General features: G+C 36.4%; 2 protein-coding genes across 6 annotated transcripts in view; one reads left to right on the top strand and one right to left on the bottom strand.

Annotated features, from left to right (window-relative positions):
• The window catches only part of SCYL3 (SCY1 like pseudokinase 3), a 31,273-nt gene extending 17,464 nt beyond the window's left edge, over positions 1–13,809 (top strand). For all 4 annotated transcript variants that reach the window (XM_031936857.1, XM_031936859.1, XM_031936858.1 and 1 more), the window contains exons 4-13: positions 1,675–1,788; positions 3,201–3,257; positions 4,083–4,185; positions 4,716–4,827; positions 5,541–5,618; positions 6,890–7,029; positions 8,864–9,051; positions 10,449–10,620; positions 11,765–12,429; positions 13,111–13,809. In XM_031936857.1, coding sequence (XP_031792717.1) covers positions 1,675–1,788; positions 3,201–3,257; positions 4,083–4,185; positions 4,716–4,827; positions 5,541–5,618; positions 6,890–7,029; positions 8,864–9,051; positions 10,449–10,620; positions 11,765–12,429; positions 13,111–13,176 — 1,695 coding nt within the window. In that variant the 3' untranslated portion in view covers positions 13,177–13,809. The remainder of the gene's footprint in view (positions 1–1,674; positions 1,789–3,200; positions 3,258–4,082; positions 4,186–4,715; positions 4,828–5,540; positions 5,619–6,889; positions 7,030–8,863; positions 9,052–10,448; positions 10,621–11,764; positions 12,430–13,110) is intronic.
• The window catches only part of C4H1orf112 (chromosome 4 C1orf112 homolog), a 57,436-nt gene continuing 42,681 nt past the window's right edge, over positions 12,755–27,509 (bottom strand). Inside the window, exons 20-25 of one of the 2 annotated variants that reach the window (XM_023501776.2) lie at positions 24,033–24,146; positions 20,579–20,683; positions 18,368–18,448; positions 16,498–16,620; positions 13,919–14,144; positions 12,755–13,124 (exon numbers count right to left, since the gene is read on the bottom strand). In XM_023501776.2, the coding sequence (XP_023357544.1) occupies positions 13,087–13,124; positions 13,919–14,144; positions 16,498–16,620; positions 18,368–18,448; positions 20,579–20,683; positions 24,033–24,146 (687 nt within the window). In that variant the 3' untranslated portion in view covers positions 12,755–13,086. The remainder of the gene's footprint in view (positions 13,125–13,918; positions 14,145–16,497; positions 16,621–18,367; positions 18,449–20,578; positions 20,684–24,032; positions 24,147–27,509) is intronic. The other variant, XM_012547659.3, reaches the window with a different exon arrangement.

Genomic DNA, 27,509 nt, shown 5'->3' with positions numbered 1-27,509 from the left:
ATTTTCAGATGACTTAATGTTATACTTTTTTCACTGATGATCACCACTTAAAGGGACTCTGTAAAACTGCTTCTACTGTCGTTGAATGTATTGTTGGTTTTGGTTTGTTCTTAGGAGTCTTGGAACACAAGGTTCTTGACAATTCCTTGCAGTTTTAAACATTAGAGGAATTGTTTTGTTTAGAACTAGAACTAGGTCTTCGACACCATCTCATTTAGTTCCTTTGTTCTAGTTGCCATTGTGAAAACAGACCAAAGACCTTGGGTACCATGCGAGCAGTGTCCCAGGTCACAAAGGGCAGAAAGTAAATGAAGTAGACCTGCTTACATCAGACTCTTTGACACAAGCTCTAACTGGTTTTCCCAGCGGTCCTTGCTTTGCAGTAACACCATTGATGCATGCGTGGCCAGGTCCTTAGCTCAGTGGTAACATCCAGCTGAAATCAGCAGAAATGCATCCGGGCTGAGAGTGCTTCCCTCAGATAGTCTCTTTGGCCTTGAACCTTGCCCCAGGTAATTGGCCCCAAGCCAGCTGTCCCTGGTCCAGCTTTCTCTGCCACGTGTTGGAGCCAGGGCTTTCCTTATAATGTCACTTCAGGCTTGTGGCGCACAAGCGAATGTTCACTATGTGTTTTAAGAGTTTATGTAACAACTGGGGTTGTTAATGGTCCAGTGGGTGGAATATTTAAAGGGCTGTCATATCCACTTGAAAGCCACTAGATGGCACCGTAGTGTGCAGAGCACTGAGACTAGTCTGGGAACATCTTCTCTCTAAGGTCATGCCCTGGATTCAGGGTCTTCCTAGCTGAGCAGGTCCCTTCACACTGTGCCTCGGTTTCCTCATTTGTAAAGTAAGCTGGAGAAGGAAATGACCAACCATTTTAGTATCTTTGACAAGAAAACCATCAGTAGGGTCATGAGTTAGATACAACTGAAAACAATGGAATAACAACAAAAATGTGTCTCTTGGAGTAATTCTAGGTTTTAAAAATGAATCTGTCCTTGCAATAATATTCTTATGTCCCTTATCAGTCCGTTTGAGTTTGTTCTAACCCCAGCCCTTTAATCCAGTCTTTGTTAAACCCTTCTAGTAACTGTCATCTTTCCCGATGCTTTTGCTCTTTTTCCCCTCTCTGTTGGCCAGCTTCTGTGTTTAGGTGAGAAGGCACAAAAAAGAGAAAAAATCATGAAATGAAAAGTGTAACAGAATAACAAAAATTTTCTTTGAAAGCATTTAATAATATTGTCTGTGGTGGCATATAGATAAGCAATAAACCTACTCTTGGCTTTCCTGACAGTTATGTAAATTGGTACATGATAACTGACCATTTTTCCTTTTCTTCTTTACTTGGGCTATGCAGAGTTTTAGTTTTAACTTTCTTCAGACCACATCCTCATTGTAGATTAAGGGAAACTTAACTGCTTTTGAAAGTAATTTTTTTTTTTAGTGCAACTTTATTTTTGATTGGGTTCAGTATCATCACTAGTATAACCTTTATTAAATACAGTCATATGATTGACTTCTACCCATATACTAAGTTAAATGAAGAACAGGCTCATTTCAGAACTTATCAGCCTGCCAAAGTTCCTTTTGTGATTGGTTTTTCTTTACCATTTGGGTCACTCATTGTGAAATAGATGTTTCAGTCTTCCATCCTCATGTGCTTTCTTTTAGGGAAACCTAACGCACAACAATGTCTGTTTGTCATCTGTGTTTGTAAGTGAGGATGGGCACTGGAAGCTAGGAGGAATGGAAACAGTCTGTAAGGTCTCTGAAGCCACGCCAGAGGTAAGAGCCAAAGAAGAGACTGTGTTGTGTTGGACTGAGAAGAGTCGGCTTCTGGTTGTTGAAGGGCTGAGTACAATCTTGTTCTTAGTCACTCTGATGAGCTTTCGTGGTCCAGTTTCCATCCATTGTCTTTCCTTCGGAATCACCATACCTGTACCTTTAAGAGGCAGATTTTTTTTCTGACTTAGAAAAAAAGATTTTAAAGATTATTTGGTCCACTAGAGAGCCTGAGGGGGCTGTCCAATGACCTGCCCAAGGTCATGGAATTGAAACCCAGTTTTTGAGCTAGCATGCTTCCAGTAGAACATGTTATTTCATCTATGAAGAGCAACAGCTTTATTCTGGTTCCTGTAGCTATTTTAGTTCTGTGCCTTCAGTCTCTTCCCTTCTCATTCATTCTGCAGTGTTGCCAGACTAATTTTCCTAAAGCAGATTTCTCATGCCAGTTAGCTAATGGATTCTACTCTAGGATCTTTTAGAGTATCCATTCTAATTCCTGTGGAGCTTTCAGGCCCCTTATAAACAAGCTCCATTCCCCTGCCCAACCTCGTCACTATCTGACATTCATCCTGGCTTGTGCACAGTTCTGTTCATTTTCCCTGAATGGTCTCTGCATATTACTGTCTCTTCACTCTCTGCCATGCTCTCTTGTCCTTGTGCTTGCCTAACCTCACTCTCCAGAACTCCTTACAAACTGCTTCCTCCAGGACGGTGTGAGCCTGCACTGCACCCATCTTGTTCTTTTCAGAGCGCTCTTGCACTCCCATTACAACTGCATAGTCTCATGCTAAATCATTATGTAATTGTTTCATGTGTATAGTTGTTGCTCCCCAGGCAGTGAGTTTCAGGCGAGTATGCAGCCATGCCTTAAACTGATTAATACACTCTTACTGCACCTAGCTTGGTACTAGGAAATCTCAGGTACAGAGGAAATGATTAATTTATTAATGAAAGCTTATTGATAGCTTAGCTCTTATGCCATAATTTATCCTTTTACTGCCATGAGGTTGTAGGGTAAGGGGAGAGTGAAATGCAGAGAGGCTTCAGTAGCAAAAAAAGTTTCATCTGTGTCTTTGTCTTCCTAGCACCCGAAGTATCTGGCACAGGATAGACACCTAATAAATGCTTATCGAGTCATCTCTCAGTCTTGTTTTCTTTGATTTCAGAATTGCTATGTTTGATCACCTGTATGATACCAAAGGATAAGCAGCATAAGCACTTACTTTCTGTTGTGTCTTTAGTCAGTTTTAATTTGAGTAGCTATGGAAGTTGTTGAAGACCACTGGTCACCGTATCTAGTTTTTTAATTGCTTTACCTGTATTTCTTAGAAGCATGAGAAGCAGCTCACCTAGTGTATGTCCTTGAGGGATTAAAGTATTGACCCTGATCTTTTGGGTTTTTTTCCTCTCAGTTTCTGAGAAGCATTCAGTCATTAAGAGACCAAACATCTATCCCTCCTGAAGAAAAGGTATGTTGACTTATGTTAGAATTAATGGAGATCTATTTAGGTAAAAAGAACAATAGCAGCCAATAACTCTTCATACTTCTCACTTCACTCTAATTGGGTTGTTGCTGCCTTTTTTTCTCTTGCCCTAAAGTAGTTTCTGGGGCCAATTCTTAGGACTATAGATGTAGAGAAGGGAAAAAGGATTTCTTTCCTGGAGCCTATATTACATCTAAATGTAAAAGACTTTGGAGTAGACGGATTATTGGACCTAGTCTCACTGACAATATCTTACAAAAAAAGTCACAAATTAGGGAAATTTTCCAGATCACTTACTACTTAGCTTTCCCCAATCACTTTAGATAGCTAAAAGAGCTATTGCTTTCTCAGGGATCAATTGTAGATTTTTATATAAGTAACAATTGTCATGTTCCTCTATGGGAAACATTTACCTGTAAACTTTTTGCCAAACTCCTGGGTATAAGCTCCTTCATTGTGTTTGCCCAGTACTTAGGGCAGTCCTTGGCATAGTGTAGAGAAGTTTAATGAATACTTGCTGATTGATAGTAAGTTTAAAGCAAATGTAGTTTTTGTTCTGAATTCTTATAAAAATTTCTCTATGTAATGCCTATAGAACCTGTCAAGAACATATTCAAGAACATAATGTATAGGCAGCATAAACTCATCTCTAATTGAGTCTAGCTAGCTTTGAAATACATCATTTGGTTCTAACATAGAATTTAAATCAGTTTTCTTTTATAAGCAATAGTGAAGGTATAACATCAAAAATTTTGTGTTCTGATTCATACAAGCAGATATCCTGGTTTGAGAATCTCTAATACTTTTCAGTCTGCAGAATTTAGAACTTTGCAAAAGACAAATGGACACGCTCGGGATGCCTATTCATTTGGAATAATGGTGGAAAGTTTGCTCACAATCTTAAGTGAACAAGGTAAGTTGTAATTATACTATAGGTTCCATGAGATAAGTGGTGGCAATGTTGAGGTTTGGAAGTGTTGGACACCAAAAGCACATTAAGGTTGTGGGCCTGTGTCGTTAGGTGTCTCAAAAGAATTTGTAATCTTCAATCTTTTCCAAATCAAGATTTTATTGTACCTCAGCACGCTAAATCCATGGTTTTGTTTTTGTTTTGTTTTTTAGCAAGGATAAGAATAGGGTTTTTGTTTTTTTAATAAGGGAAAAATAACCTTGGCTTTCTGGTTGGATACAGTTCTTTGGGTATTAGGATGTTTTATCTAGAAAGAATTCAGCTGGGGTGGTGCTGTAATTAAGGTCCACTTAAAGAACAAAAGGTTTAGGTAATTGGTGCTCCTGGGCTGCGAAATCCTGGCAAAAATACCTAGCAAAAAAGTCGGGACTTTGGGTTTTTATCACCTGTTAGCCTTCATCTGTGGTAGGATTGCTCTATCAGCATAGGTCAGGGAGAAGGGAATGGAAACTAATTATGGCTTTGAATTTCAGTTTCAGCAGATAGTCTGTCAGGCTTTCAGCAGACCTTGAGTTCAATGCTCTTGAACCCTGATCCAGAGGGTCGGCCAGCACTCTGTACCTTACTGTCTCATGACTTCTTTAGGTGAGGAAACCTAATTCTATTTGTTGATTGCCTCCTTCCTTTAATAGTTTGTGATTGGCTTGGAGATTATTAAATGAACAAGACCAAAATATAATCCTCTCATTAGGAAGCAATAAAAGGGAAAATAGAGCTCCTAACCTAGTTCATTATATTAAATTAAGGGTATGGAGATTTTAGCTTTCTTTATCTTAACAGGTAATACTATACTGAGGGCTTAAACTTAAAAAAAACTACAGGCTGTTTCTCTGGGGTCTCAAATTATGAAGGTGCTTGGTTAGTCAATAGAATAAGTTAAAAAGGAGGGTCTGAAAAAAAGTTGCAAATGAAAAGAAATTAATGGATAAAACCTTGCATTTTTAAAGTGCCTTTCACATGTTTATCTATTCCTTTGTAACAACTCTGAGATAAGCAGAGCAGATGTTATGTTCATTACATTTTCCAAATAATAAAAGAGGTTCAGAGAAATTAAAGTCATTAACCTAAGGTCACAGTGGTAAAGAAGAGTTGGAACTTGAATCCAGAACGAAAGTCTGGCTTTTCAGTTTTCTTTGTGTTCTTTGGTAAGAATTTTCTTTAATTTCCTAAATCCTGAAGGCCTCCCAATCAATCTGTGCTGTGATATTACCTGAGAGGCAGATATTAAAACAGATCTTTGGTAGTTTCTTTTTGGTGTCCCCCTCCTCCAATATAACCTTTCGCTTTCTGCTATATAGAAATGATTTCCTAGAAGTTGTGAATTTCCTGAAGAGTTTAACATTAAAGAGTGAAGAAGAAAAAACTGAATTTTTCAAGTAAGTAGAAGGACTTAAAGATGTCAAAGTCCTTGAGTCACATAAAAATGTAATGCCGGAGAAACTGAGGCAAAATAGAGATTAGGGAGTTATAATATTTTATATTTAAGGGATAGATTGTGCTGGGGGGCATGATGCCCCCAGGGCTGATATCCAAAGCATCCAGCAATTAATGTGTGTTTCCCATGAAGTATATATACACACGTGGCTCCAAGTTGTCAGGGTTACAACAGACCAAGGCAGGGGCAGAATCAGAGCACTGAGAGCAGACTATCAATCTGCTTCTGACAGGATGAGGGGAGGCACTGAACATTTTGATAAGTAGGGAGTGTGAAGACCGAGTTAGCACCCTGGATGCCCTTAGAATCAGCTAGAGTTAGGATAAGCAAAAGTCTTTGGTCTTTATTTTTGGTCTTTAGGGGTAGAAGTGAAGGGGATGGATGCAGGATCTCCACGATCTCCCTCCTCCTCCTCTACTGCCAAAAGTGACCCTGGCTTGTTACTCCACTCCTTAATCCCTCCTACAATCCTCTGTATACACCAATTATTGAGCCAGCACAGAATAGTGGGAAGGGCCATTTTCCAAGCATATGCCCATAGAATATTTTCCAATCGGTAATTAGCCTTAAGTGCTCAGTTGTCTGATTCCAGTGCATCAGTTTCAGCCTTTTACAAGGGAGGGTCAGGGGTCATGTTGTCTAAGATAAAAAGATCTTTCTCCTTATCAAACATCCTGATGATTAAGAGGGAAGGGGGTGGTATTGCAGCCTGGGGATTGGGGCAGAATAACTGAGGTAGGACAATTCAAGGAGACTGTGGCATGACAAAACAAGGGATGAGATGTTCTGAAATTTGGGTTATGAACCAGCACATTAATTTTACTGTTTTCATATTGGACTTGTAAAAAAAAAAAAAAAAAAAGGTTATGTCCTAATTGGCCAATTAGGAACAAAACCCAATTATTTTTCTAGTTTCATTTCTGGACTTGAAGTGTTTACAGATGTTAATCTCATGTTTTGCCTCAAGCAGGCGCATATATATATATATATATATATATATATATACACATATATGTATGTATATATGTATATATATATATATTTTTTTTTTTTTTTTTGCATGAAGTCCTTGGGGACCCAACTGTTGATCTTCATAGATAAGTTTCACAGATGGCATCAGGTGGGATTAGGACATTTTTAGGTGAAAGCTTAAATGAGTAGATCAAATTCACCAACTATTTTATTTCTCAAGTATCTTTTTTTGGTTTGTAGATTTCTGCTTGATAGAGTGAGTGGTTTGTCCGAGGAACTGATAGCTTCCAGGTTGGTCCCTCTACTGCTTAACCAACTGGTATTTGCAGAACCAGTAGCTGTCAAGAGTTTTCTTCCTCACTTACTTGGCCCAAAGAAAGGTGAATATTTTAAGCATTCTTGAAAGCAACTAATTTGAGTGATTATAAATGTGTAGTTTGAGATTTTTACATGCCAGACAGTCTGGAATCACAAGTTGGAAATTGAATGTAATTAGTCCCAGTTCTTATGTTACATTTATTTAACGTCTCCTCTAAGTGCCTTAGTTTTCCCTGCCAGTGAAGATACTTGCTATAAATACTTTTTAATGTAGAGCATAATTTGGCACAAGACAATATTCTTTTTTTCTTTTAAGTAACTACATAAGTACCAAACAATTGTAGTCTAAGCCCCATTGATGATTGTTACTAAAAGTGGGATGCTTCTGATATTTCTACAAATTTTCCCCTCCTTCAGTATTCTGTCTTTATAGTACTCTATAACTTATTTATGTAAAACAAAAAGTCTCCTTGTAGATATAGCCTGTTTTGTTCAAATCCAAGTTAAAAATATTCCCGGAATATATCTTTTCTACATATACATCCATACCTCTAAAACACAAAATTTATCTCCTGTGTAATGCAATAGTAATATAATGAAAGATTTTAATCTGGAATTTTAATGCTTTTAATTTGGGGCTTAAACTCAACTACTTGTGTAATTTCTTAATAGATAAGGAATCTTGTCTGAAACCAAATTTCACTCTACATTAAAAATATTAGAAGTAAGTATGGAAGCATTAGCTTTTATATTGTTCACAAAAAAAAACTAAGGCATTAGAAGTGGTAATTTTTTCATCAATAATGGAAAAACTGGAACTAATTACCATGAATTTTCAATTTATAAGTTCAAGATAGTTCAATGTCATGCAATGTTCGGAGACCAGAACTACCATTGTAATTGGCAAACAGCAAAGAAATTTCAAAAATAAAAACTGGCAACATTTTAAAGCTGATTTCATAAGGTGCTAATGATAAAATTGTATTATCAGGATATTTTGACAATAGCTAAGACCATTCTCATTTTTTATGCAGTCTGGTAAAGGTAGACTCCAGTATATGGCAATTTTAGAATCCCAATTTTGTTTTCCCCATGTTATTCTCTGAAAATTGGATACTTGTGAAAATTACCAACAAGAAGGTGAAAGGGTTGGCCTTGCTAAAGAGAAAGGCCATCTTGCATCTTCATCAGAGATAAAAGGTAAATGGAGGATAACATCATAGGATTTTGAGAGAGGAAAGAAAAGGGTACTCATAGAAAACATTCATTGTATTGAGAGCTTTTCCCTTCTGGGGCATTCTGTGACAATCTAGACGTGAGTTATAGTATGAGAATTCCAGGGGAAACTCTTAAGTAGAGGCAAAAAATAAGTCACAGCATATGACTTGGGAAGCAGTTTCCAAAGCTGGAGAAGTCCAGAGCTTCGTGGTATAGCTTGTAAGCTATGTTTGTCCTGACTGTTGAAAACTGCTCTTGATCCTACTAGCAGCACACTGACCCTTCCTTCTCAAGAAACAAACCTTTGATGTCATCTTTCATTATCTTTTTATCTAAATTGATGAAGAATGATCCAACAAGAAGACCTTAGAGCAAATGCCCTGATTTGCTTTACCTTCAAATTCTGCTTGAGTGGGGGAGAAGTGGGAGCAGAGCTGCCAGGTATTAACAGCCATCATTTATTTCATAGTTAGAAAGAGCATGGACAGGCCAGCCTTAAAGGAAGATGGGGAGAAGCCTGCTAGTCCAACAGGGCCCACTGTTATGTGTATTCCAGGAAAGCCACTGTCCTCTTTAGTTTACTTTATTTGTATAGTTATACCAAGCTCAGTGGCTTTTTATTAAAATGAAATTTCGTTTCATTTTCCCATTTGTATCATTCACCATTTCTTAAAATAGATAAGCAGGGAGAAAAGCGGACAGGCTGTTTGCTTTCACCAGCTCTATTTCAAACCCGAGTGATCCCTGTGCTTCTAAAGCTGTTTGAAGTTCATGAAGAACATGTCCGGATGGTGCTTCTGTCTCACATAGATGCCTATGCAAAGTACTTCACTCAGGAGCAGCTGAAAAAAGTTATCTTGCCACAGGTCAGAATAAAATCTGTAAGACTAGTAGCAGTAGAAAATCTATGAATGCCATGGACTATTGTTTGAATTAAAGGGTAAATAAACATAGTTTGGAGTATCTTTAGATAAAGGAAAATAAACTGAGACTGGGCAGCAGAAGGTCTAAACCTCTGGTATCTAAACAAATTTAAGACAAATTTAAAAATCAGCAACTCAAAATTTTTATCTAAGAGAAATTGCAATTAAGTCCATACAAAGTTTTGTTTTTTTTTTTATTTAGATTAAACTAGAATTCTAGTAATTATACCTTTATAGTCATTCAGTTGGAAAAATTCTATTTTAACATTTTTAATAGAGTATTTTACAACCATTATTAGTATAGTAATCAACAGTATATAGGAGTATTTTTTTTAAATCAGTTTTTAATTTATTATATCACCATCTTATGACCATATTGTGACATATACAAAGGTATAATTGCTGTATTCTCCTAAGAAGGTTTTTTATCAAATCTGCTGCATAAGTTATGTAAAATGCAAAGTAGTTCAAGATATTAGTGTCAAGAACACTTTGCAAAACTATACAATTGGGGGCCTCTTGTACATTTAAGTTTTATCATGCAATACACTGTGGGCCAAGAAGTTGGCTTGAAATGCACTAAGGCAAAAGATAATGAAGTTTATTGGAGAATTTAGGTTGTAATTAAACCAAGACTCTTAAAGAGAAAAGGAAGTTCTTAGAAATAAATTCTGATGGTACAATTAGGAATGATACAGATGAAAGGGGGGTTGTGATTTAGTAGCCAAGGAGTTAATGATATTGGAATACAAGCATAAAGGATAGCTTTTTCTAGGAGTAGAGAGAAGGTAGTCCCTTTATTCTAGTTTTGTTTTCTTTCATGAAATACTATGTTCAATTCTGGGAATCACAAGAACTCCAAGCCCTGTGTATTGTCACAATTTTATAAGAGGATTGGTTTAAGGAACTGAGATGTTTACCCCAGAGAAAAGATTCAGGATTCAGTTAGCTGAAGGACCAACTGGTTTTCTAGGTTAAGACTTGTTTGGCCTCAGAGGGCAAAAAGAACTAAGCAAAAAGTGAAAACCTCAGGGAACAAATGTAGGCTTTAAAATAAAGATTGGGTAGCTTCATGAGATCAGAGGTTCTGTTTCTTTTATAGTTCTAGGGAAAAGCTAATATGAATAAAACTAGATTACTAATGTCCTTTGCGATTCTGTGATTCTTTGAAGAGGGAGGCATCAGAAGAAAGATCAGTGTAAATTCACCTATTTTCCAGATGGACTGGAAACAGTGGAATATAAGGACCAAAAATGAAAGGAGAAAACCACTGCAATCTTTTTCCTTCTTTGCTTACAAAAACACTTTTTACACACATTAACATTTGGATTCTGCCCTAGGTTTTGCTGGGCCTGCGTGATACCAATGATTCCATTGTAGCCATAACCCTTCACAGCCTGGCTGTGCTGGTTTCCCTACTAGGACCAGAGGTTGTTGTGGGAGGAGAAAGAACCAAGATATTCAAACGCACAGCACCAAGTTTCACCAAAACAGTTGATGTTTCTCCAGAAGGTAAATAAATACAAAAGGTCCATCCTACCCAAGTCTCTTTATGCTAAATGCTCTCCAAGAAAGATGCACTCTTGGTCTGGCTACCTTTGGCTTCTGGCAGAAAGGAGAAGAAATTTCTTTAGACCCATTCTAACACCTTGGTGATAAGTGAATACCCAATACTTTAAAGAACAACCCTTTCTTCTGCAGACAGGTTTTGGGATGGTGAGAAATATATGAACTGTCCCCTCCTACAGAGGGGAAAACATACCATTCTTTTCTGAATGTGGAAGTACATAGTTGTGGGGTGAGAACAGGGGGCAGCTCTGACCATTCCTGGTGACTGACCTTGGACAAATTATTTAACTTTTTGATGAACTCAGTTTTTCTCACCTGTAAAAGGGAAGTAAGATTGCTTGTGGATGTATTTCATTAGATTTGAGATTGTAGAAATGAGCAGAAAAGAAGTCTTAAACCCGATGATAAATGCCAGCTCTCATTTTCCTAGGATTCATTCCTTACTGAAGGAGCAAAGGAAAACACAGTTCTTTAGTTGATCAGAATTGCTTTTAGAGTCACATGTAAAAGATTTGTATATGTATAAACATTGGTATATAGATTTTGATTTCTGTTTGCTGTTATGATTTTATAAATCATACTGTTCCCTTAGAGAAGAAGCGCCAAAGGAGTTTTACTGAAAGACCTTGGTGTGTGGCTCACTGACTTCCCCCCCAGCATTCTGTGACTGGTGATAGGAAACTTCCAAGCTGGTTTGTAGGTTAAATTTTTTTTTTAATAGCTAAATAGCATCTAGAAGAGGAAAGGAGGAGATCCCAATTGCTGTTTTTCCCAAAAGTACTAAAAACCATTTCTTAGAACTTACAAGGAGACTAGTTCTGTATTACTTTGATAGGACACTCTTAGATTCGGTATTTTAATTTTGTGCTGTTTCACTAGAACACAGAATTTAGAACTGGAAGAGACCTTGGCAACTCTTTGCAATTATATTTAATGCTGTCTTTTCTTTTTTAAGCAGACTAACCTAAACAACTTCTAGCATTAGATATAAATTACTGGTACCTTCTTTTCCTTGTAAAGAAACCCTTGACACAATCTCATTTAAGCTCAAATCTGGGTTCCCTTTATATTTGTATTTCTCCCACAGGTGATGAGGCTCCTCAACCTATTCAGCTCTCCATGAATGGAGTTCCACCAATGAGAAGTGCTTCAGGAGATGGTACAAATTTTGCTTCAAATTCTAAAAAATCAGGAGAAGAATGGCCAGACTGGAGTGAGCCTGAGGAACCCAATGAGAACCAGATGGTCAGCATACAGGTATGGCCTGTAGAGTCATGTGACAATCCAAGGCCTCAATTTACCAATTTGACTGAAGAGGAAACTTGGGATGATTTTGAGCCTACTGATCCTAAAGCATCTCCAGGGAATGGTCTCAGTACTGCAAAAGAACAGAAGCAAGATCCTATTGTACTCCTTCCAGACAAAGAGACTGAGACTCTAAAAGTGAACCTACCCCTAAAAGCTGATCCCCCAGGAAGCTGGGATAATTTAAAACAAATGAAATTGCCACAAGAGAGGGCTCTTAAAGCTCCATCTGGGTTTGGTTTAGGAGAAGAATATACTATTCAAGTGAAAAAAAAACCAATGCAAGATCCTGAGTTGGACTGGTTTGCTGATATGATCCCAGAAATTAAGCCTTCAGAAGCTTTCCTAATTTTACCTGAACTGAGAACAGAGAGGAGAGTTCCCCAAGATGATGTCTTGCCTACTCTGCAGTTTTCATCAAAATTTGCTGCAACTGAAGCTACTGAGGTGAGGACTGTTTATTCTTAAACCACAGGACGCTGGAAGACAATTGATCTTGATATCATTTTAGTAAAACAAACTGTACTTGTTTTATTGGTCCAGGATTCTCATGCCAGATGTCCATAATGAAACCACTTTTGCTATTAGACAAAATCAGATTTGAGCCAAGTGGGTGGAAGTTTATTTTTTATATTAATTGAGAAAACAAATTGAACTTAGAAGATTGAGGCCTTAAAATGTGGATATTACAATCCAGCTATCAACCACAATGCCTGAAATTTCATTATGCACAATTTTTTAAAGGGTTTCTATAACTTTTTTCATTCATCACCTATATAGCAACTCAAACCAGTCTGCTTTGGTAATTATTTCCATGAAAAGATATTCATTTAATAGTAGGTTAAAAAGTTAACAGTTCAATTTTGATTTATCCTAGCCCAGGAACGTACTAAATAGATATGCTTTTGTCATCAGTGAATTTATAACTAGTGTTCATTCATCGTTGTGCGTGCGCTTTACATACCTTCTTAATGTTTCAGGTTATTTTTAACTTTGGAAAGTGGTTCAGAATTCCTGTTCTAGTTGTTAAGGGTTATCTGGTCCAAGTTATATTTTGGCTCCAAAAATAAAAGTGTGGCCCATTCAGTTCTTCTTAAAATACTTTTATTTCATGTGTTCTTGTTGCAGGGAGAAGCTGAAGGCTGGGGAGAAGAAGAGGAATTAAATTGGGAAGAAGATGATAGTAGCTGGTGATAACTAACATAATGTGGACTCTAGAAATATTTTCTATGTTGGTTTTACAAATTATTACCTCAACAGCAGGCACCTAACAGAGAGGTCACGATGACCCAAACAGAGCCTATTTTTCCTGTACCAGGAAGCTTCCGCCTCCCCCCCTCCCCCCAGTTTGTGCCATCTGCTGTGAGTAACTGAGACCTATGCTAAAAGCCATAGGTTGGAAATAAAGTTCACACCACTGGATTCTAGGAGAAAAGGACCTTTTGGATCTGAGGCCAGATTCCATGAAGAATATAAGTGGCTGTGGAAAGTAAAGGTTGTATTTTTTATTTTTCCAGGACAATTCTAAAAAACTGAAGATAATAAATACAAAAATTTTAGTTTCTAACTTAATTTTGTGCCATTTTTTTTTTTTTCAAAAGCCAGAAGAATAAGCCCCACTTTTAATGGCTCATTTAGAGCGTGGATGAATTATTTTAGATAATTGGGCAGCTTATTTATTTATTTATATGTAAGCCTGTATGATGAGGTCCTATGTGAACCTGGCCCTTGTGTGGACTGTTCTAAAAGACACCAAAGTTCTTAATGAGAACATTACTTCTAATCTCTAATCATGACCAATAAAAATTATTTTCAAGTCTATTCTCAACTGCTTGTTATGAAGAGACATGACCATATCCACATTTTCATATATACAATAAAAACACAATCAAGATGATAATATTTATTTTACATGATTTTAATGGTAAAGTCCTACCTGTGTACAACTTTTTAGTGTATCTATCTTTGTTTGTAGCTCCTCTAGTTTCATTGTTAGCCAACCAGGGGCAGGAGATCTTTGCAGCAATAGCCGGACTGCTTCTAAGGCCCCTTCTGTTGTTTGCAGTGCTGACCTGTACTCCTCTTCCAGGGAAAACTCCTGCCGTATTCTCTTGGCAGAGGGCTGTGAATGAGAATCTCTGTCTGTTCACTTTAGAATTCAGCTTTGTTGTAAAGAGGAGAGAGAACATTTTCTTTTGACAAAATATTGGCTAAGTGATCCAAGGCAAGTAAGTTACAGAGAATGTAACAGTCTACTTTAGCAGAAGGAATTCTCTAATACCAGTGAATCATAGATCCAGTCCTTACCTCTATCCTCAATACTTTTACCTTTACAACAAAAATTCCATATTCAAACTTCAGTCAATGATCCATTTCTTTCAAGCCACAAGTAGTATAAAATCAAGCAATGTTGTTGCCCTCAAGGGGTTCATATTCTAATGGGGGAAATAAGCAAGTTGTATACAGCAAAAGGTATTGGGGTGAGGAGTATCTGAGGAACATGTAGTGCAGTATTACCAAGTGTGTGAAGAGCTTTAAAAATTTAACAAGTGTATTTCATTCTGAAAAAAGTAGGGAATCCTTACTGAGTAGGACAGGAAGATGGTCAGTCATACATATTAAGAAAATCATTTTGGCAGCTGAACAGTAGGTTAGACAACCAGAAGAAATAAGAGTGTCATTAAAATGAAGTTCCAAGAAATGGGGATTAATAGCATATATGGTTGTAGCTGAGTTCAAGAATGATAAAGACTTAAGAAAAAGGCATTAGAATTGGCAATTTCTCAGTGCTTTATAATGGTAGTTTAATCAATAGGAACAGCAACCAACTAACTGGATAATCAAATTTTCAGTAATAAAATATTAAAAGTTAGTTCACAGAACCTTGATCTGGGACATTGAAACATGAGAAGCAATTATAGCTTCCATATACTATATATATATTTGTATATATATACTACATAGTATATATAAAAACATAAGCAACATTGATATATAAAATGTTATTTTGAAAGCCAAATAAGCTATCCTCGATTTTTCTTATAAAAGATTATTTTCCCAAAGAACTGTATAAAATTTTAATTAGATCAATTACATTAGACTGATAATGTAAAAAGTTATTTGCTTCAATGAGTGTGGGGAAATTTCATATTCCATCCAATATAAGCATAAGAGTGTTTTATAACTCTCATTAAAAAAAAAAAATAGACTAAGGAATCTAAACAGCCAATTTCTTTTTTAAACATGGTAAAAGTGTGTAAATCCAATATAGGCATATATATTTATACAATTATCTTGCTGCACAAGAAAAATCAGATCAAAAAGGAGAAAGAAAATAAATACAAGCAAACAACAAAAGTGAAAATGCTAAGTTGTATTCCACACTCAGTTTCCATAGTCCTCTCTCTAGGTGTAGATGACTTTGATCATTGTATAATCTTTTTGCCATGTACAATGATCTAGTTCTGCTCACTTCACTTAACATCAATTCAAAGTCCAGGCTTCTCTGAAATCATCCTGCTGATTGTTTCTTACCAAACAATAAATAATATTTCATTAACATCCATATATCATAATTTATTCAGCCATTCTTCAACTGATGGGCATCCATTCAGTTTCTAGTTTATTGCCACTACAAAAAGGGCTGCCACAAACAATTTTGTACATGTGGTTCTTTCCCCTCCTTTAAGATATCTCTGGGATATAAGCCCAGTAATAACACTGCTGGATAAAAGGCTATGCACAGTTTGACAACTTTTTGAGCACAGTTCCAAATTGCTCTCCAGAATGGCTGGATCCGTTCACAATTCCACCAACAATGTATCCCAGTTTTCCTATATCCCCTCCAACATTTCGTCATCTTTTCCTATCATCTTAGCCAATCTCAGAGATATGTAGTGGTACCTTGGAGTTGTCTTAATTTACATTTCTCTGATCAGTAGTGATTTAGAACACCTTTTCATATGATTAGAAATGGTTTCAATTTCTTCATCTGAATGTTGTTCGTTATCCTTTGATCATTATCAATTGGAGAATGGCTTCTTATAAATGTGAGTCAATTCTCTATATTTTAGAAATGAGGCCTTTGTTAGAACCCTTGAATTTAAAATTTATTGCTTCCCTTCTAATCTTGTCTGCCTTGGTTTTGTTTGTACAAAAACTTTTTAACATAATATAATCAAAATTACCTATTTTGCATTCAATAATGAGCTCCAGTTCTTTGGTCCCCAATTCCTTCCTTCTCCACAGAGAGGTAAATTATCCCCTGTTCTTCTAATTTGTTTATAACATCACTCTTCATGTCTAATTCATGAACCTTCTCTTAGTATATAGTGTTAGGTGTGGGTAGCCAAGTTCTTAAGAAACTCTTCTTTGCCTCTGAGCTTTATAAAAATGCTCTGTAGGAAGAGTAGTTGAGTGCCAAGCTTGTTTAGCACCATTAGTGGTACTTAATGCTCACTGTTCATCATGCTTACATTTCTGATCAATGAAAAGTTTGAATGAAGAAGCACATACCTGTAAAGTTGATAAACTTCTTTCTCTTTCAACCCTTACTTTAACAAAGTGTCCATTTAAGACTCCCTTTTCCTCTTTAATCCGATCAACTCTGGCACAAGCTGTTTCATCTAACAGCCTATTCTGTGAAGAGTCAAACAATAAAGATTAGGTTTCAATATCCATACACATGTTTAGTTTTAACTATGCTGAATGAAATGACAAAGGATTCAAGAAAAGTACACTATCACTGATGCCTGGTGTGATACATTGCACATAGCTAGTATTTCATGTTACCAACTGTCAGGGATGTAGGAGTGATTCAAATTTGAAGAAAATGGTGTTGAACTAGATGACCTAAAGTCTCTTCCAACCTTGAAATACTATGATTGTGTAAGACTTCGTGAGATGGGATCAAACTAAAGAAACAAATCAATTTAAGAAAATCCGAGACAGCAGAAGAATGCTCTATGTCACATCTGTGACTGCAAAAGAAGCCCCCATTTCCACTACCAAGGCTGCCTCCTACATCAGATCCTCATTAATGACTTAAGAATATCTACTTAATCTTTCATGCTTATCTACATTATGGTATCACACAACTTAAGAGTATGTTTTCAACCAGAAGACAAACCAAGTACAAATTATATGAAATCCATTCTTTCATAGTCCTTAGCTTCAAAATTTAATTGGTCTCTCGTTTTCACAAGTAATTCAATGAATAATATTAAGTATCTACTATGGACAAGACAAGCTAAGATTAGGGGATACAGACAAAAAAAAAAAAGCAAAACTAACCTTGACTTTAAGAGACTTGCATCTTCCTAAGAAGAAAAAAACCGCTATATGGAAAATTATTATTACAAGGGAATAGAAGGGGAAGATTAACAGCTGAATGGAGGAAACCTGAGCAGATCAAGGAATGCTTCACTGAGAAAACAGTATTTTCCTGAGTTTACCTGAGCCTAAAAATAAGAAAAAGGAACACCATCTTGAATGTGAAACACATGCAAGAGAATTTGAAATAATTCTATAAAAATGGTATGGAAGAGGATTGTCAAGAGGTACTGGACTTTTTTTTTTAGCAAGCATACTTTTTTGATCAGACCTTTGTCTTATAAAGACTACTGAAAGCTGAGTGGAGAACTGACTGGAAAGAGGAAAAACTTGCAGAGCAGAGACTGAAAGAAGTGGAAAGAACAAGGAATGTTATGGAAGCAGAACTGACAAAGCCTGAGAGCTGATTGGATATGAGGGTGAGGGAGAGAGAAGTCATAAATCATGACATGTAATTATGATTATTAACTGGGACAAAACAAATGTGGAGGAGGGAAGATTTTACTGAGCAAACTAAGGAATTCCATTTGAAATATTCATAATAAATACAGAGAACGTTCATTAGGCAAATGCAAGAAGAGAGTTCAAGAAAGGGATTAGGCCTGGACATATAGGGATGAGAGCATCCCGACTTGCATTAAGATAATTGAAGCCCATTCTACAGGCACCCAATTTTGGGACTTTGGGGTTCCTTCCTGACTTTTCTATCCCTCATTCCTTACAATCAATGAACTGCCATATCTTGTTGAAAGAAAGAACAAATGACACTGGAGAAAAAGTAAAATGATTACGAACACATGAAAACGGAAAGAATACAAAAAGGGAAATTAGAACAAAGAAGAGTCTAATAATATTTTGAGATTTCAAAGAAAAATAATTTGTTTTTTGTTTTTTCAAATTGTCCTAAAAAACAGAATACAAATAATGTATTTATACCCCCAAAAATTGAAATAAAAGGAAACATTCAAGCTATTGCATTTGTATTATTTCACAGGAAGGTTATATAAAAGTAAACACAAAATAGGCCTGTATTTTGGGTCCATAGATAAAATACCTTCTCTAGAAAGCATATAACCTTGTTCTTAGTTTCTTCAGAATTCAGACATTGTGGAACTATATCTTCATGGTTTGTTTCCTGTTGGTAAATATTTTAAACATGTGATCAGTACTCTTTTCATTAGATTATAACCAATCATAAGAAAGTGGAGAGTAACAGATAAAAAGGGAATTGGGAAGACCTGGCTTCAAATCCTGTCTCTATTAGCTACAAGTTGTGTGACCATATTGTATAGGAATACCTGTCTGACAGCATTAATGGTATGAGGAGTTCTTAGTTCTTTAAAAGTGCTACAAAGTAAGCATACTGACACACCGGACAATTAACACTGTGGGAGTTCAAGCATTAGCCTTCAATTTGTGATTAGGTAATTATTCAAATAATGTCACAGTAAGGATTTATACGCAGTTTTATGATGGCTTTGGTTATGAAAATGTTTTAATGATACAATGAAATGACTCTTGCTGAGGGGACATTATGTATGAAAAGGCCTTGTAAAAATACAGTAACCTTTTTCCACTAAATATCTTCCCTTTCCCTTTTTATTTGCATACAGCATATGACTTTATGCAAGCTGTCTGATATCAGAAACTCTGCTGTCTTTGTATTCTTGGTATCTGGCAAGGTCCCTCATACACAGGAAGTAAATAAATGCTAACTGAATGATGCCTTTCTCACTCTTCAATTTCTCTTCATTCTTTCAAACACTTATTAAGGTCTTCTTGTATGCAACATTGATGCTATAAGATTTACAAAGATACTAATATTAAAGTACCATCCTTGCTTTCAAGTAATTTTACCTCCTTTTTGTGAAATAATGTATTATTTGATGCATAAATTGAATAATTATAGAGTCTATGATCTTTCAACTAAATGACATTTCGTCAATTAAGCTGCTGTTTATTTGCATGTGGCCTTTAATGTTTGTCAGTAGCTCTTTAAGATCTAGGTTTTCTATTCCTGCATTGGGCTGCTAGATGGTGCAGTAGATAGAGTATTGGGCTTGGATTCAGGATAACTCTTCTTGAATTTAAATCCAGCCTCAGATTCTTACTAATTGTGTGACCGTAGACAAGTCACTTAACACCATTTGCATCAGTTTCCTCATATGTAAAAAGAGCTGGAAAAAGAAATGGCAAACTAGTATCTTTGCTAACCAAGTCCCAAATGGGATCACAAAGAATTGGACACAACTGAAAGAATTCAACATCTCTGCATTAAATGAAGAATGGATGGCTTTAAAACCCAGCAAAATTTGAAGCAGAATATGGGAACTTTCAATGTTTCCATTTGAAAAACAATCTATTCCAAGATAATATAATTTTTACTAGTCAATCATTATTGGAACCCACTCTTTTTTAATGTGTAATAATATCTGATATTTATATAGTGCTTAAAAAAATTAATTTCAATTCCAACTTTTCTTCTTTCCTCCAGTTACTTTCCCCACTTATTGAAAAGGCAAGCAATATATAGACATAGCAAGTTATACAGCCCAGAACTGGATAATGGCCAACTGGGTTGCCAAAGGCAGCAAGGCCTGAACCCACCTTGTGATCAAGTGTACAATCTCCTCACCATGTCTGGACACTGAGCCCACCTAGTGCTGCCACTGCAACCCCCAAGACCCACTGTTGGTGTGACTTCATTTCTCTCCGGCTCCCACTCAGTGCCACAGACCTCTCTTTCCATCCTTCTATGTTGTTCTGGGTTGAAAAAATGGCTTCCTCTGACTTTTGTTCATTATGCTGCTTAGAATTCGATCTGACATGCTTTTTAAAGTTTTTTGGAGGGGAATGTAAAGAGAATTTGGGAAGTGTTCTTCATTACTCAACTATATTGGCTCTGCCCCTCCAAACACATTCTTTAAATTGGTTTTCTACTCAAAGGGATGAAGTTACTACTGCCTAATCCTACTTGCACCTCTGGTAGCCTTTATGGCCAAAGGAGTTTATAGGTAAGAAGTCTTGCAATCTGTGACTGTGGAACAACATTTATCTTAGGAAATAAATTAGACCTAACATGACACTGGTCTAAATGGTGCTATGCTCTAAATAAATAAAAGATCAGAAACTGGAACTGCAAACGTTTATACACAATCCAAACAATTACTGAAGACAGAAAGTTCTCATACAATACAATAATTATTTATTGGCTTATTTAAAAACTATCAGTGAACTCACTCAATTAGACCAGTCTCATACTTACCTCTGCAAACTTGGTAAATGCCTCCAAAGAATGCTGTTCTATCAGCCAGCTCTTATCAGTTAGCAGTAAGGTAAAAATGCAAGGCAAACTAGGTAAAACTTTTTCCTGCAAGAAGAGAAGAGCTTATTACACGAAGGGTAAAAAAAGATTTCATTCATTATAAGCTCAACAATGAACTGTGTTTTTTTCATTTTTATTTTTCAAAATGGATGGAGGGCTAGTGTAAGCTGCAACATTTTCACACGAGATTCTCAAGGAACAGAAATAAAGGCTGTCATCAAAGAAATGCATGAGGGAAAAACAAACTGGTTATATGATAAAGATAACCTGTGGAAAGACTGGTATTCTTGTAAAGGCTAGAGAATCAAGGAAGAAGCTCATCTGGTCGAATCCCAATGACAAACTCACAAGTGGGCAAGGTCAAAAGGTACACACGAAGGCTAAGCATTGAAGCCCTGTGAGCTGAATCTCTGAATCTCTGAAAGGGTGTGTGTGTGTATGGGGCAGAAGGTGGGTCAAATGACTCCATTATTCATTTGTTTCCATATATAAATTACATTACTATTCTTTCTTACTTTATTATTTGATTTTGATTTGTCACTTTTACACACTTTGTGAATCTGTGCTGGAATGTGTGTGTGTATATATATATATATATATATATATTTTTTTTTTTTTGCTGAGGCAACTGGGTTTAAGTGACTTGCCCAGATCACACAGCTACAAAGTAGCTCTCTGCTGATGCCATCAGTCCCAGGATGAAGACCCTCACCATCTGCCAAGACAGTTCTCACTGCCTTCTGATTGGCCTCCTGTCCCAGATATCTCTCTCCCCAATAATCCATCTTTCACTCAGCTGTCAATTTGCTTTTTTGAAAGCCCAGATTACTTTTCTGTTTAATCACCCCCAGTGGCTCCCTATTACCTCCAGGATTAAATAAATCTTTGGCTCCCAAAGCTTTCAAAATTGGATGTTTTCCTACTTTCCATTCTCCTTGTGTCTTACATAAATCCAAGCACTCACTGATCTAGGGACACTGGCTTTCCTTCTATTTTTTTCCACAAGACACTCCATCTCCTAAATGGCATCTTTACAGGCTTTCCCCCCCAAACCTGGAATTCTCTCTCATCTCTACCTCCTGGCTTCTTTTAAGTCTCAGGTAAAATCCAACTTTTTACAAGAAGGCTTTCTCAATCCCCTTTAATTCTAGCATCTTCTCTTTCTGCTGACCTCCAATTTATCCTACACATATCTTGATTTGTACACAGTCGTTGGCATTAGATTGTAAGCTCTTTGAAGGTGGAAACTATTGTCTTGGCCTGTCTTTGTAGCTTCAGTGACTGGTACACACCAAGGTATTTAATAAATGCTTGTTGATTTCATGTACTTTATTCTTTAGAAAAAAGGATTTTATTCTATAATTTTATTACCCAAAGTTACAAAGGTTCTTGGAAGGTAATTGTTAAATTATTCATACTTTTCAATAAATTCTGTACTAAGAAAATAACTATTAACCCTTCAGTTCTTTCCTAGTCCATCATCATTGCACTTACTGTACACTCTTCTCTTCCCCATCTTGACCCTTTGATGAATTAATTCAACTTTATCACCATTCATTTTTCTTTCTTCTTTGTTCCCTTAACCTATCATGCTGAGCCTCAGCCACAACCTGTTGCTTTCTTTCCTACTTACTCTACTGAATACTAGAAAAAAAAAAGTTACAAAACTATACTGACTAGGTTCATTCCAAATTCATGTTACACAACCTCTAATTGGGACCTCACTAGTATAAGGTAATCCTTGAATACCTCCCCAATTAACTTACTATTCCACTAACTACAATGTCTTTTTCAAGCCGCCTCATCCATTCTCAAGTCTTATGTGACTTTCTCTACACCCACCCTCTAATTTGACTGAAACAATCAGGCCATTCACTGAGGACTTCCTCTTCTTTCCTCTCCATTTCACAGCTCTCATCTCTTTTGTGCCACATCTCATCCTTTACCTATGTATGATGTGAGAAGCCCTTCTTGTCAAGGAAACTCCTCCACAGGTCCAAGGGATCTCATGCCCTCTTCTCCAACCATCTGCCCCCACTATCAATCCCACTCTCCCAACAATCTTTCACCTCTCCCTGTCCACATCTCCACTGCCTACAAAGAGCCAGGAGGCAGCTGGTGGTGCAGTAGACAAACTGCTGGAGCTGGAGTCAGATCTGAGTTCAAAACAGCCCTAAACACTTATGGTTTATAGAACTCTGGGAAAATCATTTAACGCGTGAATGCCTCAGCTTTCTCAACTATGAAACAGAAACAGCATTTGTGCTGCCAGATTTGTGGTGAGGATCAAATAAGATAATTTTTAAAAAAAGCTTTTCAAATTAAAATAACACAAAAATATTAGCTATAATTATCTTTAAGAAGCCCATGTCTCCTCTATCCTCAAAAAATCTCTCATTTGATCTACACATCTCCACTAGCTATTATGTTTCTCATCAGTTTTGTGGTTAAATGTGTGAATTGATATTTCTAATTCCTTGTCTTCTCACTCTCTTCTTAACTGAGCATTCTGGTGTCTGATCTCATTCAACTATAACTGCTCTCTCTAAAGGCACCAATGACATCTTATAATTGATAAATCACTGGCCTTTTCTTAATCCTTGTCCTTTTTCACTTTTCTTCAGATTCTGACACAGACAATCATCCTTTTCTCCTTGATACTCTCTTCTCTCAATCTTCCTGACATGCTGTCTCCTGGTTCTCCTCCTCTCATTGCTCCTTTTTAATTTCCTTTCTGGATCTTCTTTCAGATCATGCCTCTAATAATCAAGGCTATATCCTCAAGACTCTGTCCCAGATCCTCTTCTCTTCTCCCTCGATACTATGTCATTTGGTGATCTCATCAGCTCCCATAGATGGTTAAAATTGTCATCTCTATGTAAATGATTCTCAGATCTATTTATTAGACCTTCCTTTGTATCCCTTTCATTTGGGACAGTGTTCAGCATACAGCAAGCTCTTACTAATTCTTACTGATTTGACTTAAGTTTTAATATCTCCTTTAAAAACATATTCCTTTCTCTGAAAGACTTAAGAACACTAATTAATGCAATGACAAACTATAAATTCAGAGAATTGAAGATGAAGTATGCTTTCCAACTTTTTCTGGAGAAGTTAAGAAAATCTATTGCATGATTATATTTATTTATTGTAAGAATTTTCTTTTTCTTTTTTGTTCTGAGGTTGTAGGGAGTGGGAAAAAAAGAAAATAAATGCTCGTTAATATTGTAAAAATAAGAAAATACTTTTAGTTTCTCCAACATATTCAATAAATCCATGGAATATTAATAATATAAAGTAAAAAACTACTATTTATTATATAAGCATCATTCCTTCAAGAAACAAGAAATTTAAGGTTGGATAACACAGAAACAATAGACTTGTAGAATATTACCTGGATAGCTTGTGGAATAAAAATTCTCCCTAACGAAGACACAAAATCCAGAATTGCCAAAAGGACATAGTCAGGAGGATCCAATTTAAGTAGAGAAGCCTGCAGAATTACCACCTAAAAAAAAAAAAAAATCTAAGAATACTTACATACAGAAACCTTAGCTGATCACAGATCACTTAAGACTTGAAACAATCAATTCTAAATTTAATATCAATTTTATCATGTCTGATAAAATTATAGAACAAGTATTTTTTTAGAATCACACATCTTTATACACACACACACATATAATATATGACATGTATACATATGCCAATTATATATAGTTTCTTAGATATTTACAATTGGATTGTTTAAAATCAAATATGTTAATATACTAGGGGAATATGGTATCTAAATAAATTCTCTTAAAAATAAAAAAAATCCCATTGTGATAGAAATACTTCTAATATATGGATTTCATATTGTGTTTTAAGTAGCAGTACTCTATAAAACCATGTCCTTAACCATATAATTTTAAAATGTTTATGTAACTATACTGTATATTTTTCAATATATTCAACATAAAAAGAACCTACTATTTATTCCTGTAACTAGCTTTATTTCACACATGTATATTTGGTTAGTATAATGATTTTTACTTTTTCCAGGGCATTTTTAAGTCAATGTTCTTGAAGACAACGTCTAGAGATAATTTCAGGATCATAGATTATCTCAGAAGAACATTCAACCTAGAAATATTCCTATCATAAAAAAGATAAATAAGTAACAGGAAAAGGAAACTAAAGAAAAAGAAAAAATTGACATATAGAGTTAAAAAAAAAACCCAGGAAATTTAAATTATTTTCTTTTAAAGCATACAAGGGGACAAAATTTAAAGAAATAGGAGAAAGGACCAAAACATAAAACATCTAAACCAAAGACTAAACTCCACAATCTCCCCTGATCCCTTTTTTTGGACAAGATTATTAACTTGTAGACGAGAGGAATGCTGTAGTTACAGTTTAACATGTATTTCAGAAAAGTGCTCTAAAGTATTCCATATTTTCTTGTAGAAGAAGATAGAGAGAGGTATCCTTAATGAGATAGCAATTAGATGGATTCAGAACTGGCTGAATGACCAGAATCAAAGATATGCCTTTAATGTTTCGACGTTAACATGATAGGTGACCAGCGGAATGCTGCCCCAAACTGCTGGGTCTAGACCAGGGCATTTTTGTTAATAACTGACAAAGGCACAGATGATATGCTTAGCCAAGCCTGAGAGGGGTAGCTAATACACTGGATGATGGAACCAGGAACTAAGAAGATTCTAATATACTAGAATGTTGGGCTGGATCTAATAAGATGAACTACAATAGGAATAAAGTGTTCAAAAAACTAACTTCCCAAGCCTAAGAGAGTTATGGTTCAGTGATAGCTTCCATAGGGTTTAGTGGACAAGTGAGACATGAATCTGTGGTTGACGTGATAGCCGGGAAGTCTGAAGCAATCTTGGACTGCAGTGAGAGGCATTCTTTTCAGAAACAGCCAGTCCTTCGGGGTTGTGGCTGCTCAGTCATATCCAATTCTTTGGGACCCTGTTTAGGGTTTTCTTGACAAAGATGATGGAGTGCTTTGCAGCTCCTTTTTATAGATGAGGAAATTAAGGCAAACAGGGTGAAGTAACTGGCCCAGGGTTCCACAGCTAGTTCTTTCCCAGTCCAGGCCCCATACTCTATCCACTGCCCACTCTGTGCTCTGCCTTAATAAGATCAAGAATAATGTGTTCAATTCTAGCTGCCCTAATTACAGAAGATTGCTGAAAAGCCAGAGAAATGTTGTTGTTCTTGTTTGCCCTTCCTTCTCAAAGAGAATAAATGACCTCAGGGAGGGGATGCCATGACATGCAAATGAGGGAGGGTTGGGCAAGGTCCCCACCTCATTTTCCCCTCCAGAGCCCTTTGGGTCCAGGGGCCAGATGAAGATCAAGACAATTGGAGATGGTCTGGATGCAGGGGGAGCTTTAACAGGTCTCAGTTTGACTGAGGCTGTATCCATTCAATGATTAAGGTTGGGTAGCAACTGAGACAAAGGATGGAATAGATAGGGGATGATAACCAGGATGGTGAGGGCCATGTCATGGAAGGGGGCCATGAAGGAACCCTGAAGAAGAGAAGATTAAGGAGGAGCCATACCGTTATCTTATTGTAAATCAAAGCATGCTGCAGAGGGATTGATCTCACTCTATTCTGGTTCAAGAAAAGACAAGCAGGAATTATAGGTAAAAGATATAGAGGAAAATGTAGCCTTGATGCTGGGAAAAACTAACAATTAAAGTTGTCCAAAAAATGGAATGGGTTGTCTTGGGACATAGTGGGTTCCCATTCATGGGAGGTCTTTTAAGTAGATCCTAAAAGATGACTTTGGGGCATATTATGGTAGGAACTCCTTTCAGATATGAATTAGATTAGATAGATGGCAGCTGAGGTCCCTTGTAACTCTTAAAATTCTATGATTCTGTGAACTTTCCTGGTTGTTTCCTCATTCCCAAACAGGGATAATATCTATAGTATTTATAGGAATGCTGTGAAGATCAAATAAGATATGGTACTTCATAACATATGTAATTTCATATATAATTATCAGCTATTACCTTTTCAATTAAAGCTAACAGGTAAATTTCCTATTGTAACTTGGTCATTAGTTTCAACTGCATGTAAAAAAAAACCTTTAACCAAATCTATAAGCAACAAAATCACTTGTCTTCACCTCTTTCTTTCCCAATGTGTCAGAAAGCAATAATTGCCCTCTCCAGAAGATGTCTTGTGTTTTCACCATTTTATGAAATATTAAGATACAGTCCTTTAACACAGAGCTTACTTTAAAGATTCTTCTAAAGTAGTGGAAGATTTCATTTTGGGCTTTGGCCAAATCCCTTCTGGGTTCAAACCTGATCCTGACTTAGTGGGATGGATTTTCATGTATGTGTCAATTGGTTTTAATGCCCTTCTGTACTTTCTAAAGCATACCTGAAAATTTTATACAATCTGGGCCCTCTAATAACCTCCTCTTTAATCTCCCACTGTTTAAAATCACCAGACAGAATAGAACATATCTGGTTCTACAAGGATACCCCAGGAGACATAGTCATTTAAGCCCAGAAACTTCCCTACCCTTTTTGTATCCTATGAGAAGACAAGTCATTTAGGTCCAACTTGTTCTTACTCTACACCATAGCACAGAATTTTCCCCAGATTATAGGTTAATGACCCACAGCCTCTGATTGCTAGATGGTGAGGAATAGTGACATCTGACTTGGGACTGCTTTTGGGAGATGGGACATTCATGGGTACTATGTAGAAAACAGTTTTATGTGGAAAGTTGCTGTAAGATTTGCAGAAGAGAGAAGTAAAGAGAGTTAATTAGCCTCTGAATAAGCAAGGCAAACATAATTTGAGGAATAAGTTTTTCATGAAGTTTATGCAGAGTTCAATA

The sequence above is a fragment of the Sarcophilus harrisii genome, chromosome 4 (assembly GCF_902635505.1).
Source record: "Sarcophilus harrisii chromosome 4, mSarHar1.11, whole genome shotgun sequence".
Taxonomy (NCBI): Eukaryota; Metazoa; Chordata; class Mammalia; order Dasyuromorphia; family Dasyuridae; genus Sarcophilus; species Sarcophilus harrisii.
The sequence above is the reverse complement of the archived record's forward strand: the minus strand, read 5'-3'. Positions and strand labels throughout refer to the sequence as shown.